The 21,132-nt window shown below is 42.1% G+C and overlaps 1 protein-coding gene across 1 annotated transcript in view; it reads left to right on the top strand.

Moving 5' to 3' along the window:
• Positions 1-20,436, top strand: part of LOC148011781 (protein S-acyltransferase 8-like) — a 44,201-nt gene extending 23,765 nt beyond the window's left edge. Inside the window, exons 2-6 of the mRNA XM_087670148.1 lie at positions 10,548-10,730; positions 10,869-11,129; positions 11,377-11,610; positions 11,751-11,786; positions 11,879-20,436. Of these exons, the coding sequence (XP_087526274.1) occupies positions 10,548-10,730; positions 10,869-11,129; positions 11,377-11,610; positions 11,751-11,759 (687 nt within the window). The 3' untranslated portion in view covers positions 11,760-11,786; positions 11,879-20,436. The remainder of the gene's footprint in view (positions 1-10,547; positions 10,731-10,868; positions 11,130-11,376; positions 11,611-11,750; positions 11,787-11,878) is intronic.
• Positions 20,437-21,132: the final 696 nt, after the last annotated feature.

Here is a 21,132-nt window from a genome sequence, read left to right on the forward strand (position 1 = left end):
CAGAAATTGGAAGCTCTAAGACTCAACAGGGCTGAAGCTGTTTTTAGTCTATTCAAGTGGAGGGACTAGCAAATAATTGAATTTGGGGCATTTTCCATCTCCATCAAAGCGGTTGAAGGCCAATTGATTGCCCGAATTAAGGGGAAAAACAGATTAAAGTCTTGCTGGTCGTTTTGAACAGCAAGGGGAGTTGGAATACCGGAAGGGATTGGGAGACTCCCATTGTACACCAACTTCTTTTTCAATTAAGTTAAATAAATATTGAAAGGGATGCTAGTTTGGGGCCAACAAGATGTCTAATGTCCAAGATTATATGGTAAAGTGTACTTTTCAGTTTTTTGAATTTGTTATTTGCTGTAAATAGTGCTTAATCAGGTTATTTACCACCCTATCGGAGAAGGAAGGCTGGTTTTAGTAGCCTAGATGCTGATGCCAGGGGATGGATGATAACGCCAAATGAAGGGATAGCCACCAGGAGGACAAATGCATCATGTGAAGGCCTGTCAACCCATAAACATAGGTACTTGGGGTTGCAAAAAGTGACAGCAGATGTGGGGTGATGCTAGGTAGAAAGATGCTGACACTAGGCTAGGGAAGGTAGCACCAAATGTGGAGGAGGTCTGCAAGAGTACAAATGCAAGCAGGGTGGAGCCTCCAAATGCAGGACTTGAGTGATGGGATAGGGTGCTTGAAGAAGAAGAGGAAGGGTGACCACGAATTGCGATATTGTGGGGGTATGGGCAGTAGCGGAGAGAAGAGGGAAGAGTGTCGGAGTGATGGAGGAAAGAGGGGTGAAGAATGATTGAGGGTGGTGTGTTAGTGGTGGTGAAGAATGAATGAATGGATAGTCTATTTATAGGCATAAGCTGTCTAGGGTGGTGCACCATAATGTGGGTGCTCTGAAAAAGTGACCAAAATGTGGACAACATACGTTTTTGGGGTTGTCAGTACGAAGCCCTAAATGAAGTGTGTAAATTGAAGAAGTGGTTTCTTAACACCCTCTCTCAGGTCCAAAAAGAGATGAAGAAAGAGGAGCAAAGAGAGATACGAAGAAGATATAGAGGATCCTAGAGATCCAAGATTTCCACCTAAAAGGTAACCTGTAGTAAGGAACAGTCGATATGATGAATTGTAGAATGGGACTCCACCTCGGGAGAGAAGCCACTAGCTCCGTAACTCCATGGTTGAAGGAATTCAAACACATCGTCACCAAGTTGTGGCTGAATCTCCAAGGCCCCGATCTACATGGTACTTGAAGATCTCGGGTATCAATAGGAGAAATGAGTGCTCAAAGATAGCCATCCCTAAAGAGTAAAGGGTGGGTGACAAACTTTATGATAAGGAGGTGCTCCCCTTGAGGGTGGAGACGCAGGGGCCCCCTTTGCAAGAGATGGGGAATCTAAAAACTCATGGATCATGGACTCCAAATCATTTGATGATGAAGTGCCGCCATTTTTATCGAAGAAGGTATTTGGGGTATCAAAGATGTTGAAAAATTCCTATTGGTGGCCTCTCGGACCTAGGTAGTCAAGGGTGGGGAAAGGTGAGGCTCGAGCCAAGGGTGGGCAATAGTTGCTGTCTCTTAGTGGAGCAGACTACGGAGCCGAAGTAATAGAAGATGTTGAATAGCCATTGTCTTGCGAAGGAGCAGACTGCTGAGTGGACGGTAGCCAACAATTAGTGTCTCTCAATGAAGCTGACTGTAGAAATGCGGTTGTCAAGATGGCATTCTTGAAACCCTAGAAGAAGTAGAAGCAACCTTCGTAGTGCATTGTGGTGGTCACGAGTAGGCTGTGGTGCTAGTCAATCCTCTTGTGGCACGAAAGGGCTTAGTGCGCATCAGTTGCGTCTTATTACCTTGAGCATAAAGATTTTAAAGCCAATGCAAAAGAAACTTTGTGGCCCATAAGGGAGAGGTGGCATGAGTGCCTAGGGATAGACACATATACTCTGGGGGTATAGGAAGTAAAGGTCCATGGTGGTAAAACATTGGTGGGGGTTCCGGTGATGCCGAAAGAGGAGCACCTAGTGGACTGTCCATTTGCCTGTGGAGAAGTCATAGCACCGGAGTGTCAACCTGTAAAAGAGAGGGTGGGTAGGAGAGGAAGAGAAGGGTATCTCTATCTCTTGGTGATGCAGTAGAAATGAAGAGGGAAATCAGTGGATGATGCCACACCCTATCTTTGCCTTCTTTGATGTAGAGGATCTTTGTAGCTCAATGAGCACCTTTGGTTCTAACACCATGTCAAAAAATGACAAAGACTAGAGAGAGAGAGTAGGGCTTGCAGGGAGAAACTCTGTGTACAGCAAACACTGAGAGAGAAGAAAAACTCAGAAACACAAGAAGAACATAGTGATGATGCATGGAATCATGCTACGAGAAGAAAATCAGATACAACAAAGCTGAAGCTTAGAAGACGATTGCATTGTCTTGTGTGAATCAGACGGCAACACCTGTGGGGAATCTGCATAGTGAAGGGAGCGGAATGTAGTTCTACAGGCAGTGGGCTATGGAAGTAATCACTGGAAGGTGAAAGACAGTTGTTGAGGGAGCAAACCGTAGTCCTCTGATATTGTCAGAGACATGGAAGATGATTACCAGCTATCGAGGGAGAAAAACATAGTCCTCAGATGCCGGGGAATGGCTTGGGCAGCAAAATGCAAATCCCAGAGTGTGTCGAAACTGTCAAATGCAGGAAGAGCAGCCTAGATGTTGACGCCAGGGGATGGATGATGACACTAGGTGAAGGATCAACCACCAAGAGGGTAAATGCAGCATGTGAAGGCCTGCCAACCCAAAAATGCAGGTACCTGGGGCTGTAGAAATGGACACCAGATGTGGGGTGATGCCGGTAGGAAGATGCTGATGCCAGGATAGGGAAGGTAACACTAGATGTAGAGGAGGTCTCTAGGAGTACAAACGCAAGCTTGTAGCTTGACATCAAGGTGTGGATGTTGTTGCCACGTGGAGGAGTGAAGTTGCCAGCAGTCTGATGATGATGCTAGTAGGTTAAAGCCTCCAAACGTAGGACTTGAGTGATGGGATAGGGTGCCTGAAGGAGAAGAGGAAGGGTGACCATGAACTGCAATGCCCTCAAGTAGGGCTATGGGCGGCAGTGGAGAGAAGAGGGAAGAGTGTTGCAGTGATGGAGGAAGAGGGGTGAAGAATGACTAAGGGTGGTGAGTTGGTGGTGGTGAAGAATGAATGAAGTGATTGCCTATTTATAGGCATAAGCTGCCTAGGGTGGTGCACCATTGTGTGGGCACCCACTGAAAAAGTGGCACCGACCTTTTTGGGGCTGTCAATGCGAAACCCTAATTGTAGTGTATAAACTGAAGAAGTGGTTTCTCAATAGTGCATACTCTCCGTGGGAGACGAGAGAGAATACAAGGCAGTTCAGAGACTATGAGGAGGAGGAGGAGAGATGCTTTTCTCAAGACATGGGCTTAGGGCAATTCAGAGACCATGAGGAGGAGAGATGCTTTTCTTAGAACATGGGATTTTGGCACCTTCTTCCTTTTCCAAACCCACATGGTCTGGCATTATCGACATCTCAATTCGTTATTGATTAAAGCTTTGTAATAGACTTTTCCTTGTTACATAGTTTTTGATATGGAAGTCCCTTACAGGGATGCTTTATATTTTACATTTTATCTTGATATATTTTGTATTGAGGAGTCTTATTAATAGGATTATTTTCTCTTCTATGAAAAAACAAGAGAAATAAAAGTTCATTATCCAAGGAGCTACCATGAGGTTCATTATCTAAGGAGCTGCAGGTGTTGATGGGAGATCTAGGTTAGAGATTCTCTAGTTAAAGGGTGGATATCTATTAAATGCATACTACATAGATTATTTGTACATTCAATGTGAGGATGTCTAGTATATACAATCACTGATCTAGAGAGAGAAAACATGTAGATGTAGAAGCTAATCAGGAAGTTTGAATCCACTTCAAGTGGAGCCCTATGGTGATCCTTTGCTTCATTCAAAGGTTCTACTTTGAGACTAAGCTAAAAAGAATACCATCAGATTTGCAACCCTTGCCACTTGCATTTTGCAGTTAGGAGGCTCCTCCACCTTGCATTTGCTGCTCCCAAGATTTTGGTGTTATCTTCCATTTGGTGTTTTGCTACCTAGCCCATCTTCTGGTGTTCGAGGACTGTGCTTCGCTCCCTCTATAGTTGGTGATCTTATTCTTCCTCCCTGACGGCATTAGAGGATTGCAATTTACTCCCTCAGCATTTGTCCTTCACCTTCTAGTGATTACCTCGATAGCCCACCACTCGGAACTTTGTAGATCCCCACAGGTGCTGCCACTTGATTTAGACAAGACAATGTAGTCATATTCTGAGCTTCGGCTCTGTTGTATTAGCTTTTCTTCACATACCATGATTTAGTGCTTCATTATCTTGTTCTCTTGTATTTCTGAGTTTCTCCTCTCTTTGTGTTTGCTGTACACATTCTATGTTTCTCCTCGCAAACCCTACTGTTTCTTTGCATCGTCCCATGTCAAAGCATCGTCGCATATTTGACATGGTATTAGAGCGTAGGAGCTTAGAGAGCTAGAGAACTTGTTCATCAGAGAAGGCAAAGACAGGTTGTGGGTCGACAATCGTCTACTTATTTTTCCCTTCATTTTTGTTGCATCATTGGGAGATGGAGAAATCCTTCTCTTCCTCTCCCTCCCACCATCCCTTTTATAGGTTGACACTCTGGTGCTATGACTTTTCCATAGGCAGATGGACAGACCATTGGGTGCTTCTATTTTGGCATCACCCCCAACGATGCTTGCCGACATCGAACTTTGCTCCTGACCCTATCATAGTATATGTGTATATCCCCAAGCGCTCGTTGTGCCACCTCTTCCTTCTGGGTCACAAAGTCTATTTTGCACTAGATTTCAGATTTTTATGCTCAAGGCAATAAGATGCATTTGATGCATGCTAAGTCCTTTTGAGCCAAAGGAGGATCACTTGGTACCTTGACCTCCTTGCGACCACTGCAGTGTGCTATGGAGGTCGCTTCTACTTCTTTTAGGGTTTTAGGAATGCCACCTCTACAACCTGTGGTTTTGTAGTCCACTTACTCGAGAGATAGTGATTGTTGGATACCATCTCCTTGGTAGTCCACTCTTTCGAGAGATAATGGTTGCTCGACACCTTCCATTACTTTGGCTCTATAGTCTACTCCATTGAGAGACATTGACTGTTGCCCTCAGTATGAGCCTCACCTTTCCCCACCCTTGACTACTTAAGTTTGAGAGGCCACCTCTAGGAGTTCTTCAACATCTTTAACACCCCAGATGCCTTCTTCGGTAGGACTGGTGGCACTTTCTTCATCATCAGATGATTCACAGTCTGTGATCCATGAGTTTTTAGATTCCCTATCTCTCACAGAGGGCGATTCGGAGGGGGATTTTCTTTCCATGCCCTCTGAGAGGGCTTCTACTTCTTCTTGGACTTTCGAGGGGGCCCCTAAATCTCTAGAGAGGCACCTATTCATCATGAAGTTCTTTACCCACCCTTTACTCTTTGGGGATGGCTGTCTTCGACCAATCATTTTTCCTCTTGATACCTAAGATCTTCTGATATCACCTAGCTCGGGGCCTTGGAGGTTTGACGAGGCCTTCAAATTCCTTTCAACATGGAGTTCCAGAGCTAGTGACTTCTCTGTCGAGATGGCGTTAGGTTCTAGAGTTCATCCAGTCTACTATTCCTTACTACAGGTTACCTTTCAAGTAGAAATCTTGGATCTTCGAGATCCTCTATATCTTCTCCTTACATCTCTTCACTTCTCTTTCTTCATCTCTTTTTGGGCTTGAGAGGGGGTGTTGAGAAACCACTCTTTCGGTTTAGTTGCTTTAGTTAGGGTTTCATCATTGACAATCCCAAAAAGGGTTGGGTGCCCACATTTGGGGCGCCATCCTAGAGTGATCAATGGGGCACCACCTTAGAGTGATCAATGGGGTGCCACCCTAGAAGACTAGTGCCTACATATAGGCCCCCCCTCACTCAGTTCATTCCATCTTTTAGTCACTGTTCCTCTCTCCAGCCCTTCCATTGCCCTCACACCCCTTCGAGAGGACATTACGGTTCGTGGCTCATGGATCTTTTCCATCACTATCTTCCCCCTTAGCTTTAGGTACCATCACCCTTTGCATTTGGAGCACCTTCCACCTAGCATCACCATCCCTCAGCTTGGCGTAAACACTCTTCTCTCTCAAGCTCCACCTTCAATTGCGTTTTTCAATTTGGAGGGCTTCCCCTTGCTGGCATCATCATCCTTAGCTTGCTGTTAGCATTCTCCAACTTGGCATTAGCCTTCCGGCACTCGATGTCAGGTTTGCAGCCCCTGCCACTTGCGTTTTGCGATCAGGAGGCTTCCCCACCTTGCGTTTGCTGCTGCCAAGCTTCTCGCATTATATCCCATCTGGCGTTTTGCTACTTGGCCGATCTCCTAGTGTTCGAGGACTACGCTTCGCTTCCTCGACAACTGTTGATCATCTTCTTCCTCCCTGATGGCATCAGTGGACTGCCTTCGCTCCCTCCACAGCTATCCTTCACCTTCTCGTGATTACCTTGATACCCACTGCCTGGAGGACTGCATTTCACTCCCTGCACTGTGTAGATTCCCATAGGTGCTGTCGCTTGATTCAGACAGGACAATGCAGTCATCTTCTAAGCTTCAGCTTGCTATATCAGCTTTTCTTCACATACCTTGATTCAATGCTTCATCATCTTGTTCTCTTGTGTTTTTGAGTTTCTCTTCTCTCTCAGTGTTTGCCATACACATTCTGTGTTTCCCCCTGCAAACCCTAGTGTTTCTTTGCATTGTCGCATATTCTGACAAGTAACACTTGTATTGTAAAGAAATACTTGAGCAGCAAGGATAAAGACATGTACCAAAAAATAGAAAGTGTAACAGAAGAACACAGAGGTGAAAAGTAACTCAGAGATAATGAACTCATAAGAATGAATAGTGAATGGATACAATGCTCAATGCAGTAAACACACTATGCAAAGTGAATGCAAAACCTCAACTCTTGTGGCCTCAAGGACCGGGGTAGAGAGTATATGAGATGGAGAGTATGTCGTACTCAAAGTGAATGCAAAACCTCAAACTCCTGTGTCGCTCAAGAACCAGGGCAGAGAGTATGGGATGGAGAGTATGTCGTACTCTATACTTTGTAGAGTCTGGATTAGGTTGAACATGTAGTGGCAGCATCAAACAGTGGCCAATTCCAACTGTGGAATGTCAGGAAGATGAGGGCTCTGGAAACTGAAAAAACAGCTGTTTACTGCCCCTAGAGACAATGGTGACAGCTGCATGCTGCAAATGCAAGCAGCAGATGTGCTAGCAACAGCAAAAGCAATGACCTGGAGCCTCTGATACTGATAGCTGGGAACAATGTGGACAGGTTGGAAAGCTGCTGCCTGCAGCAAACACAATATTTGGAGGGCTGTAGACTGCTAGTTGCCAAGAGCTGATGCAGGCTGGTTGCTGGCACGAGCTGAGGTATCCGCCATGGGGGTTGTAGAAAGCAGTGGAGAAGTTGATGCCAGCTGATGGAGTACCTGAAAAAGCAAGAGATGGGCTGAGTGGATAGGCTTCCTCTTATTTATAGATGAGTGGATCCTCCCAAATGAGGGTTTGGCTTATGGGACACAGACATTCCCTTGATAATAAGTATTGTTTTGGGGCTGTATTAAAGAGCTAATTAGTTTATAATGCATTTTAAAGCTCAGAACCCCCTCTTACGCCCAAAACTAGTACCTACGAGGGACTACAAAGTATACCTCAGTCCATTTTTATGCCCCGAGGCTTCCTGCCCCAAAGCAGCTAAGGCGTTGGACAAAGGGTGCTTGCTGGCTGCCCAATGGCCTATTAAGACTACAGAGATGATGGTACTCTTATTTTGGGAGCCCAAAGGTCACGTGGGAGAGGGCAAGGCAGAGGGTGCTCGTCAATTGCCGAGTGGCCTACCAAGACCTACAAAGGCGATGGAACTGCTTTGAATTCTTTTTTTGATTAAGGCTTTGATCCTATTAAAGATCTGTGCCCCACAAAGAAATAAAGGGTGGTTAGATCCAATACATCACAAAACAAAAAGCAATCCCATCTACTCATGGGTGTTGGTCAAGATGATAATTTGGAGCGTATGTGTGGGATGCTACCATAGAGACTACCTTGGGAGATTGCTTTGTGACCTATGATAAATATGCACAAATGTGTGTTTACAAGAATAGAATGCCAATGAATGGGGTAATGCAAAATGTCATTCTCAAGAAACATGCTATGAAATGGTGCCACTTAGATAGGCCCCTCACAGGGGGATTGTTCAATTGCCCAAGCATCTTTTTACAATCATGATCATCAAGATGCAACCGGATGATGATAAAATGGTACGGAGAACCACGACCCTCTAAGCACCAAGAGAAGAATACCTCCTTCTCTCACCGCGGATGGTGAAAGAGGAGAGAAGCATCGCCTTTCTCCCAAAGATATTGATACCGATGGGGGGAAAGGAGAAGCACCCAAAGAAGAAGAGTGAGATGCATGTCTAGTTGAAAACCTATGAAATGAATGCCCTCCAAGGTCGCCTTAGGAAAGGCAAGAACTCGGCCTTGAGAGGAGAAGTCTCTCTGTTGATCCAAAGTGTGAAGCCCCATCAAGAAAGGGAATCCAAGATAAGGAGTACTGAATGATCCAAGTCTTCACTCCGATCAATTGGTAGGTTGTAGGGTTTAGTGCCAACTTGAAAATACAAGGAGCAATAATACCACATAAGACCTTAAAACACGCATACCTCAATGAATTAAGTCAGCTGCTTATCGACTTGTATCTACCTTGCTGTGTGCTTCTCCACCTACATTTTGACCATCTACACCTTGGTTTTTGATAAAGTTGTAGCTGTTTTGGCTTTATATGCAGCCATCAACCTGATTCAGACATCATCTAACATGCATTTTTATGCTGGTAGTACCTTTGATCCTAATTACCCTCAAGAGAGGGTCCATGCATGTCAATTGTTGTACCTAAAGTCACCACACTTCGTACACTTCATGTTCCTATCTCTTGTGTTATCTTGAACCGTTAAACCTCTCATCGTTGAAAAATGAACCATAAGCGGCTCAGGTACTCTCTCAAAATCCTTAGCATTTTTCTTCATTTCATCAATCAATGACGACTCCATGTTGTGATAGGTCACATCATATGTTTTTGAAAAACTTATGGGCATGTTATCCACGTGCCACCTTTTTAGTATTCAAAAAAATGGGAATTGGGAGATTCCCAAACTCACTAATATTGTGTTCTTTGGCTAACTCGTACTTTTTGGGCATTTCCCTAGCTGGCTAACTTGCTGCATTTTGTGCCTATTCATGGCTTATATATAATGCTTTATCTCCTCCTCCGTTTGTATGATCAGACACTCAACACGCCCGCATTCTGTTGGAGAGAGTGAGACTGGGAGCACTCCAATAGTTACGCCAGCCCATGTGATTTGTATTCACTCTCATGCTTTGGTACATGGATTCAATTGATTGGTCCTTCATTCACTAATTTCACATGTTCTTGTCTTCTTGTTCACTTCATCATGTATTTAACAGTTGCTTTCTTTTGCTTCCATCGCCTATCTCTTTCTCACAAAATCAGGGTGTTAGTTTGACGAATGCATTGGAATTCTTTTTTCAATGCATGCCAATGATTTCAAATGGTATGGGCAAGTTTTGCTACCTCATGGTTAGGCGCTCAGAATGCAAATGTGGGCCTTGGCTACATGCTAATAAGATTATGACATCATGCCAAGCTAAGGGTTTTTGACTCGTAACAAATCGCTTTTCAATGCATATCAGATCAGCCATTCATTCTCAGCCTAACCAAGGTAGTAGTGTATAGGATGAAGACATATGGCAAGGAGAGTTCACAGAAACAGGGTTTTTTCTTTACACACGCACACGAATGCCCACAATGGGGGGTGCCTCCCCTCCAATATTAGCTATGAAATAATGTAGGCATCTCCTGTGGACACCAATGATAATTCTGGAGCTTGATCACAACTGGGATCCTCCTCCTCGGGCCACCAGCCATGGAGAAAGGCTCACCCGAGTGGTCAAGGGACGAGTCCATGTAAACATAGGTATCCCTACCCATGATGCACACTGTGGGGCTGGACTCACAACCTCTAGGTTGTGAAGCACATGCTTTACCACTAGGCCATCACTTTGGGGACATGCAAACAAAGGTTTTGTGGTGATTTGGATTAGAATTGAGCGAAGCTCTTTTGTTTCCGGGATTGTTGGCAATAAATCTAGTTGGTTTTCCATAGGCTGGAAATGTTGGGCTGGAGCCCTGTATAGTAGGTTTATAATTGAGTCCATGGTGCTGAGATTCCTCAATCATAGATGCCTTAAGAATCTAGAATATTTGTTTGCTCTCTTTAGATCATGATTTACAAAAAGAAAAATCATGAAGGCTCAAGATTTAATATTTCCAAGGGTTAATTAGGATTTCAATGACATGTATTTGCTTTGTTTTTCTGCAGATAATTCTGTTTGGTGGGAGATTGGTTTTGGGTCCTGACATCCAGTATTTGGTCATCACATTGTTCCTCATCTTTGCTCCTATATTGACATTCTGTTTGTTTGTGGGTCGATATCTTATGGAGGACTTTCCACACAAAGCTGGTGTGGCTATTATGGTGGTGGCTCTATTTCACACGTGTGTTGTTAGTATGCGGAAAACCTTGCTTAAACCATCAGATCCACTTAATACTTTTGCTGTTGTAACAAACTTTTGGTGAGTAAATTTCTATGGCACTCTGTACATGCTTTATGCTGAAATGGAATGTTCTTGCTACATTCAGGTTTTATTGCTTCTCCTGCTTACAGCAGGCAGAGATCCTGGTATAATTCCTCGTGGTGAAGTCACTAAGCCATCTGGAGAATCTATTACAGAGCCGTCAAATGGGCCAGTGAAGGAGAAAATTGAAAATGGGATCACATACAAATATTGCATCACTTGCAAAATGTATAGGCCTCCTCGGGCTTCACATTGCTCTATATGCAATAATTGTGTTCAGCGTTTCGATCATCACTGTCAATGGGTTGGACAATGTATTGGGCAAGTATGTTACTATTCGATCTTCTATAATGTAGTTGCATCAGTTAGGTCTATGTCCAGTGTAAACAGTTGAAAATGACCCTGTTCTGTCCGTTTGATGTTACCCAGTGCAAAGTAAGTTGCATGATGCTGTCATTGAAGCTGTGAAGTACTAAGGCAAAAAATTTGGTTATACGAAGCAATCACCTCTCTTTTTGGGGGGGATGTCTTCTCTGCCTTAAGTTTGACTTGTATATTATATGACGTTGCAGCGGAACTACATACACTTTTTCTTCTTTATACTATTGGCAGCATTGTTGTCCATTTACATCTTTGCAATGTGTGCTTTGAGAGTGAAAATGTTGATGGCTGACCCTCCACATACAGTATGGAAAGCTTTGCAAAGGTCTCCGGCTTCTGTGATTCTTTTGGTTCTTGCAACCTTGATAACCTGGTTCGCTGGGGGGCTTACATGTTTTCATGTGTACTTGATAAGCACGAATCAGGTATGCCTTTTGTTATACATTTCAATATGTTTTTCCCCTTATATTATAGTCCTTTAGCTGCTTCGTTTTTCTTTCCTACCATTCCTACTTTCATTCTTATCAGAACATTTTCGTTTGAATGGTGCGATGATTGACTGTAGAGGGTATAATGTTGAAATTGATGGCATCCAAGACAGGTAAGTGCGATTATATATGAGGGATCAGTGTTTTCTATGATTAACCATTTTGTTTGATGTCACTAGAGTGATACTTTGGTTCATTGTGTTAGGACAAGCAATGTGGAGAGACTGATGTTTTGATGTTTTTAGAGGCATTCGGGCTTTTTCTTTCTAAAACTTTGTCGGCAGCTTGTGATTCCTTTCAGCTGTAGGCTGAAAATAACCTATCTATAACCTCCATATAGGGGTACACTGTTGTTACTTCAATGTCAGCCATTTCTCTGAAAGTACGGAGAGAGAAGGTAAGCCACTCATACTTAAGATTAGAGAGCGGTGACTTCACCATTAGGATCTCAGTCTCACCTGAAAAAGCTCTTTCTACTTTGGAAAGGGCTCCAATAGCATGACAATGCAGAAAACATCAACAAATGGACTGTGTTCTTAAATGCAAACTGGACATTGGAGACTCAGGGTGACATAACATGCCTTTACATCCTCCTGTTAAGACTGCACAATCAAGGCAGATTCTATACATTGAGTGGCTTTGGCTCATCCACAATTGGCAACTCTCATGGAGGCTGAACCTGTGGTTATGGTGGGAGTGTGGGGTGGATGTCCTCTGCAGAATAGGAAGCAAAGATGGAAGGTGTGGATTCTGTGAAGCAATGGTTTGTGTCTCCTTAGAAGCGCCACATCTTGATCATGAAGAACCGCATCATGCGGTGGTACATTAGACACCATCATTGAGGAAGATAACATCCTTGCTAACTGTAACCTGTGAAGGCTCTAGATCATAGGTCTGATATCCTGGAGTGAGCTGGCTGTAGCAAATGAAGATGTGGCATATGGACTTTCCATCCAAGTTCCCATTTGCCTCCTTTGGAATATGCACGTGTCACATCTGAAGTCCCTAAAATGAGCAATAGATGGTTTACACCTAAAGTAAGCCTCAAAAGGAGTCATATCTGACATGACACCAGTTAAGGGATCAGTTGTGGATGGACCACAGTGGATGGTCAAGAGGGAGGCATGAAGAGAGTACCCTCGAGGTATTACATGATGGAATACCTCTATGGTCTAAGGCAAGACTTGCATATGCTATATTTTGCTTGGTTTAGTACGCACTTCTTTTGGCTAGCCTTGGAAGCTCTACAATGTAAATGGGCCAAGGATGGATAGGTTCTATGTGTCCAATGAGAGCAAAGATCCTGATCTCAAACACTTGAGGTATTCACTTGGATAATACCTCAATGATTCCTATCCAAGAGTAGGTGAGTTATTTTCCTCTCCAAGCAATTCAAGCATGCAATACTCCCAACTCAGCAAGGTGCTCTTTGCATGCAAGGAGTCTGATTCACAAGAGGAGAGGCTCTTGAAGTGATGTAAGGCCAAGGTCGTAAGCCACGGGTTCTTAGTTGAGTTGAATGGCTGGTTAAGCTTAATTTCACGGCAGTGTAGCTTGCTTGAACAAATGCATGCCTGAAAAAGTTCAATATGGCAAATGAGGTCCCATTTAGGATCATTCTTGAAACTATGATTTGGAATGGAACCTTAGACACAATTAAAATGAGCTTTTAGTGATTTTGTAACAAAATTTCATGATTTATTCTTGGTGCACTATCATATTTTATTCAAAGTATGCGTGTTTCCCTGATGTCTTCATATGTTGCATACCAAAACATTCTCAAATTTTCAAATCATACCAGATATTGATTTTACGAAGACTGTGTTCATATAATTGCTGGGAAGAAAGAAAAATTTAAGTTCACTAAGTATACATATTACTCATGCTATCAAATTCATAAAAAGCATACATTGCATTGAAGATAATTGATTGGAACTCCTCATGGTCTTTAGGGAACTTTTATAAGCTTTCAGTTGGGCAGCTTTATGGGCAGCTGGGCAGCTCATTTTGGGTCTGATCTGTCATCTAGGGTCTCATCCCGAGGCCTATGTATAGTCATCTCCATTCTCAGTTGTATCACTGCATCATTCTCAGTTGTATCCTGAGGCCTATGTACAGTCATCTCCATTCTCAGTTGTATCATCTCCATTCTCAGTTGTATCATTGCATCATCACACATCCTTGGAAAGAGGGAGATTGGAGGCACTGCTGGTAATCAGCGTGTTGGTACCCTGGTGGTACTGTACTGTACATCTTATGCTTCTCTTTATGGATTCCATTGCTTCATTTTTAGTGTTTGTGTTTTGTTGTTTTCATGCTTCTGTTTGTTTGTGCATTCTCACATGGTATCAGACTTCTGGTGCTGTTTGCTGCAGTGTACTTACCGATTTCAGGTCTGAATTTGCTGCATTTTCTACTGTTGGAGCTCTTACACCCTGCGTTTTTCTGCCCCAGCCCTTCTTACACTCAGGCCTGCCTGTCTACTAGCTGGGTGACTTGTTTTCTAAGCTGGGCGACCTGTTCTCTCTGCTCAAGAAGCTGAAAACCTTCTGTTTTCAGTGCTCCTGCCAGAGTTGCTACTGCTATTGCCTAGTATTCTTGACCCTCTTGGACCTTGCGTCTTTGGGCTGGCTCTGCTTTGGACTGTCCTGAGTCTGCGTTTTCTGCTGATCTGATCTAATCACACTAGTGTTTTGTTTTTTCAGCTTAAGAGACAGTCTCCTGTGTTTGTTGTTGTGCCTCTGACAGTACACTCACTTCACTGTTGTGGCATCAAATGCTTGTGTGTGATTGAACTGTTGAACTCCTGATAGCTTGGGTTATTGGACCAGGTATCTCTCTCGAATTCTTTCTCCTTTCCTATCTTCATTTACTCCTATGGCGCCTCCATATACTACTGCTGATGATAATCTGAAAGGGCTTGATTATGCTACTTGAAGTGCTGTTATAAAGGCGTGCTTTGTGTAAAAGTTATTGTGGTATATTGTTTTGTGATCAGTGCCTCATCCTCGAGGACCTTCTCCAATACCATCTGGTTGGGATGAAGAAGAATTCAAGAAAGTAGTCCTTGATTGGGGCTTTGAAGATGCCACAGCGTACTCGACTATTCTCTGATATAGCTCCAAGGAAGTCCTATCTGTACTCAGCTCCTATGGAACATCCCCCACAGATGTGGGTGAAGCTTCGTCTGCACGAGGGCTATCACTCTCTATGATCTACTCCAGACCATCAAGCTTGAGCTGATTGGATTCAATTCAGTCCTTTCTTTTTCAAGTGACGATCATCCAAGACCAACATTGCCACATGCAAGCTGGCCTTCCTGAAGCATCTATGGTGGGGATGGTGCTTTACAAGCTCCTTCTTGAGCTTATGATGTAGCCAATGCCTTGAGGGCTTCAATTTCATTGGATCTTGTAAGCTTACCTCCATGTTGTTTTAACATGAGTCTGCTCTAGGCTACAAGGGAGATTGCTTACTCAAGTTCAAAGCAGATAAGTGATAGCCCTTTTGGTTGTATAGAGGGGTGTCAAGGAGGGGAAGTACTTTTCTGTGGTAAGAAGGGGCATCTTTGAAAAGATTATAGGAGAAGCTAGTGGCTTGGTGGAAGAAGCATAAGAAGGGCAAAAATTGACTCTTCATCCTCCTCCAACTTTGACTCTCATTCCAATCATGCAGATAAGACTGTGGTGGCTAAAGAACCAATCTTCTAGCCCTAGTAATGTTGTCATCCCTTACAAGTTCCTAGGCCAAAGAGGGATTCTGAGAGGGTGGTGGCAAGGCTTGCTGGCCTTACGAATATCTTGATATTGTGGATCCTATGGAAGGCTTTTTACACGTATTGATTTGATATCACTAATCTAATCTTTTTCTCTATGCGGTCCTTCTTGAGTCCTAATTTCCCTTAGTATCCCTTTCCTCCCCCTTCCTTGGGTATCCCCCTAACGCCCCCTTTCCTACTCTCTTCTTGTCATCCCTTCTCGCCCCGAGGAGACAACGAGGTATACACCTGGATGACCCCCTAAAAAGCTGCAGAGTGGACCTTTCTATCTGGTGTGAAGCCCCCCGTCATTCTTGATAGCTTGGGGCTTTCCCTTGCCACACCCAACTACTTGTATGGAATTCTACAAATGTGGGCTATGGTCGTACATAGGAGTGGCGAATCTATGGGGAATTCTCACTTCAATTGGAGGTGGGAATCTTCATGCTTCACAAATCTTGGAATGAGAAGGCGCATCTGTTGGCTCCTTAGGATAGGCGAATTGGGGGAAGGGGGCCGATAAAGTGAGAGCCCCCTAATTAGTGACATTGTTTTGTTGCAGGGGCAGGCTAGTTTAGGTACATCACGAGGCTGATCTGACCATAAAGGAGGTGTCGTGTCTTGCACCGATTGGAGGTTAATGTTCTGAAATTGGTGAACAATGTTCTCAAACTGTCATATTACTGGTTCCTCTCTGCGTTCTTGGGGCCGCCTAGTAGGGTAGCAGGGCCGATAACCCCCTGAAGAAGGACGCTACCCCCCTCTACACTGAGAGCCAAGCATCCCTAGATGGCACATGATCCCCCCTCTTTGTCTTCAACTACGCTGAATAGGAACTTGTTGAGGAGACCCTAGAGTTTCCCATGAGGATACACCTTGCATCTTGGAACATGAACAATATCCACTTCAATGGAGTACGGGGTTCCAAGAAGCTGATTGTTCAATAGGAGTTGCAGCTGGCCCTTGCTGACATATTGATATCATGTTCTGACATTAGCATCAGCTCTGCTCTTAGGCCAATAGGGTCTGGATTGCTCTAGGTGGACTGTGCGATCTTTGAATCCTTTAGAAAACATGAGGTTATTGCCAATAGTGGTGCAAGGCCAGAACATGTAATCTATTCTTTCCTGCCATAGTGAAGGAACTGTCTTATCCCAAATGATAAATTTACCCATTGGTAGTGGCCTTGAGACAGAGAATGTTGCCTTGTTCTTGACTACTTGAGTGATCTTATATGGCCAAAACCTAGATTTCAAATCAAATTTGGAGAAGACTTGGGCTGCTCCCCCCTTTGGAGTAGGCCATCTTTTATTAACAAAGAATGCTTGTTGTCAACTAGGGATTGGTTTAGTTGTTTGTAGTTGATCACCATTTTCTTTTCCCCACTCATTTTGTTTAGGCTGTTTCTTGACATAAAAGGCTTGATAGACCCAAGGATTGTTATTAGCTTTTATTAGTCCTCTAGACAACAATTTATTGAATTCATTGTGCAAATAAGCACATCTTTTGGACTCATCCCAAGATGAGTTGCTTTTGTAGGATTCATATGAGGAACTATAGGGAATGAAATAAAATATTGTTTGTTGCTCTAGAATTTAAGTGGATCATAAGAGGAGAAAGTCTTGATATCTTGTGAGTTTTGGTGGAGGGGAATTTCTTAGGTTCTTTTCTCTTTTTCAAATCACTTATTGGACCTATCTTCACAAGCATTGGAACATGATGGCGTGATTAATAATAGTGTTTTGGAAAATGCTATAGTAGTTGAGCAGTATAAATGTATCCTTTATGGGATAATATTACTCTTGAAAAATGGCGTGATTAATAATAGTGTTTTGGAAAATGCTATAGTAGTTGAGCAATATAAATGTATCCTTTATGGGATAATATTACTCTTGAAAAATGTAGAGTGATAGGTTTTAGATGATTGATGATATCAGTCTCTATTATCCTATTGAAGCCAACTACTTTGAATAGATATAGACAATCTTAGATCTCCAATCAAGCAATGTAGATTATTCTTTTGAGCAACTACTTGCTTTTTCTTAGAGACAGAATAGACATTGATGATGTTATTTATCTTGGATATTTTTTTGGAGAAATGTTGGATATTCCAGATATTGTGTTTGAGGTGCTAGTGTCCAAGAGTGTGTCAAGTTAGAGATCAAGGATTTTAGAATGTAGACTATAGAGTTTTTTGAGGAGGTGAGGAGATTATCTCCTAAATGATTCGTTGAAGGGTTCTAGGTTTAGGTAATGGATCAAAGAGATTAGTTTTTTGCAAACTCATTGTCTTTAAAAAGCCTATTGGAAGACTTCATTAAATCTACATTTTGATCATCCTTTTGAATACTTTGGAGAAATCAATCATCTTGGTAGTCTTCATATAAAGCGTCATCAAATGGGGTGATGTTGAAGAGAAAATTTGAGTATCACCTTGCAACATGTCACAAGGGGTGTTCCATTTGTACTTGGGTGGAAAGGAGTAAAGTCTTAATCCTCTTTGCTTATGGCTTTTGTGCTTGTGCATTTCTCTTCTAAAAGCTTTTTGGAAATTTATCATTGAGGGCATTGGTGTGGATTACTTCTTTATATTCATGTCTTGAGGAGAGTCTTCATTAGAGGATTGTGAAATTGACCTTCAGAAATAATCTATAGAGTAGTGATCATAAACTATATTGTTGTAAATCAACACTCTCTTAATGTCAATGATTTCCATGTGCCTCATTTTTTATATAGCCTAGACTTCCAGGTAGTGTCCTTAGTTGCTTTCATTAACCTTGATAAAATGTATGATAAGTCTATCCATTCACACTCTAACAAGTACATTGCATATATGTACATGTTCTTCTTAGTTCAATGACTTGCAAGAATGACATTGGAGATACAAACATGGTCCCATATTGCTACACATTGCAATCAATGTGTAATATATGCAAGTCTCAGTTCCAAACCTTAGCCTTATTCATGCATCGATCATAGTGCTTTGCCCTAACCTTGCACACTCAATTCATTATCAAACTGAGTAAATTAACTTGTACTTCAGATGTACAATGGTATTGTAGCAAATCAACATTGAGACTTGTAATGCTATTGTAGTAAATTGGGTAAATTCACATGTACTTCAGACTACAATGTTGTCATAGCAAATCAACAAATTTTTCATGCTTGAAAGCAAAGGTCAAATGCAACATTGGGAGGGCTTCTTGGTAGGAGTCTAGCATAACAAGGGGGAGCAATAGGCTAATGGTAGGGAGGACAAGGAATGATAACATGTCTAGGTTAGGGGCACGTAGCATCATTGAAGGGGCTACAAGTCATCAATCACTAGAGCACAACTAGCCACTATGTTAGTTGCATGCTTACATTTTGGAAGAACATGTCATGACATGTCAAGTTGCTACTAGAAAGAAGCCAAGTTCCAAGAATGCAAGAAAGTAGAAGAAATACTCAAGAATATCGAAGTTAAGATGCTATTATAGTGGAGTTGCATGAGGACTCTATATCAACCGCTCCACTTGATCTATATGGACTTTTCTAGGGTCATATTCATTTCAAAGGAAATCATGTAGTAAAAGTCAAAAGTTGTCAACTACCTAAAATGACTCTTACAAAGCCATTGAGCCATGAGTCCGAGTGTGTTCTAATAGGTCAAACTTAATGGGGGGATTCTCTTTTAAAATCATGTAAATATAAAAGGATCAATACAACGTAGCCTTGAGGGTGGAGTGTTGAAAATGCAAAGGTGGATTAGATCAAATATATTTATATAGGTTCATTAAGGATGTCAATCTCAAAGGATGGTAACAATAGTCAAAAGTTATTTTGCAGTTACCAAGGTATCCAAGAGTTTTAGTTAAATTGCCACTCTTTATGCTAAATGAGATGGAGTGAATAAAGGGGTGCATCCCCATGTCTAAGGAGGTGGAATCAGATTGGGCTAATCCTTGGGAGCCACACAACTACTCAATGGTACCTTGATTAATGGGCTATTGCATTTCTTGATCTCTCTTATGCACAGAGGTCCAAGACAATTCGCATTGTTCAATTGCTCTAATGTTTTCTTCATGGCACGCTACAACATAGATCTTGATCGGTCTTTTTCATCTCACACAATACAAATTGCATGTCTATGGTTGGTGTTATTGGAGGAAACTTCTTTGGGATCCCTTTGCTAGATGTAGTTCTAATAGTACTTATCCATTGTATGGATGCCCCTATTGTAATGATGGCCTTCTTGGAAGGTCTACCCTAACATAGCTAGAGAGGGGAGTAGAATAACCTTGTGGCTGATACTGGGGTAGGTTGTAGTTCCACATGAGGCTAGGTGATGATGTTTAGAGGCAGTCCTTGCATGTGATAGAGTTGTAAGTGATTTATAAGATTAACAACACCTAGTAATGAGAAAATTCTTCATAATCTTATTCTTCAGTATCAATTTAAGTGACTCATATATGACTGAAAGCTAAATAGAGACATTGAAGTAATTGCGATGAGATCAATGAAAGCTAGTAGGGTAAGGGCCTAATCATAGAACACTTGATGGAGAACATACACTATAGGGGATTTCACATTTTGTATTTTCTTCTAGATTTGAATATATGAGTATGTAGGTGACATCAATAAGAAATAAATGAGCTTAATATTGAAATTTGTATTTTTAGAATCTTATATACAATTCAAAAAAATCAATTTGGGGGGTTTCTCAAGGTAGCGGTGCACTTATGAGCTAGTGATGTGATATCTTTAAGCAAATAAATGGGTGAAAACTAAGTAAGATTCTTAGCATATTCCTTACTGTCACGCTATTAGCCCTAATGTGTTGTCTTTTGGCACTTGGTTCACAATTGGCCCTTATATCCTAGGCATTGAAGTTTTATTCTGTGATAATGATGTAGAGTTGTTTGAGAGAGAGAGAGAGAGAGAGAGAGAGAGAGAGAGAGAGAGAGAGAGAGAGAGAGAGAGAGAGAGAGAGAGAGAGAGAGAGAGAGAGAGATGTGTCTAAAGGTGTTTTGATTGTCAGACCACTGCTGAGTTTTTCCGGCGTCGTCGTGTCCATGATCATAGGCCAGAGAACCCTTATGATAAGGGATTGGTCCAAAACTTTAGGGAGGTGTTTTGCTCTCCCATTCCACAGTCACAAATTAATTTTCGTGCGATGATTCAACATGCTTCTTAAGGTTATGAGATGCATAAGAAGAGGGAGATACCTATCTCCCATATTACAAAATTTGAGAGAGGATCCATGTATTTGTGGGCTCTTAAGGTGCAAACGGAGGTGTTTCAAGAAGCACAATGATACTAGCATCATCCAATGTGTGTGATTGGTATTAGAGAAAACATGAACAAAACTATTCCTATTTGTTGTTCACATTTTATTTTTGTTTGCTAGTAGTTTAATCATAGTAGATTTTGGTCATTACTTCCAAAAATTGGTTTTATAGAATCTTCAATCAAATGGAGTTCATCTTTGGCTAATAGTTTCCATGTCTCAAAGTAGTAGCATCCACTATCGTTGTGTTATTTTGTATATGAGGTTGAATCGTTATTCCAATACATATTGATAAACTAAAGTTTTACATTGGGAAAATAACAATGAGCAATGGCGATGATAATTAGAACGAAATGGTCATTAAATGTGAAGGAACAAGGATTATACTAGGTGCAATAGTCTTTTTAGTTTGTTTAGTTATTCTTGTATATGT

The sequence above is a fragment of the Lygodium microphyllum genome, chromosome 28 (genome assembly GCF_053477565.2).
Source record: "Lygodium microphyllum isolate KBCC chromosome 28, Lygodium_microphyllum_v1.1.10, whole genome shotgun sequence".
Classification (NCBI taxonomy): Eukaryota; Viridiplantae; Streptophyta; class Polypodiopsida; order Schizaeales; family Lygodiaceae; genus Lygodium; species Lygodium microphyllum.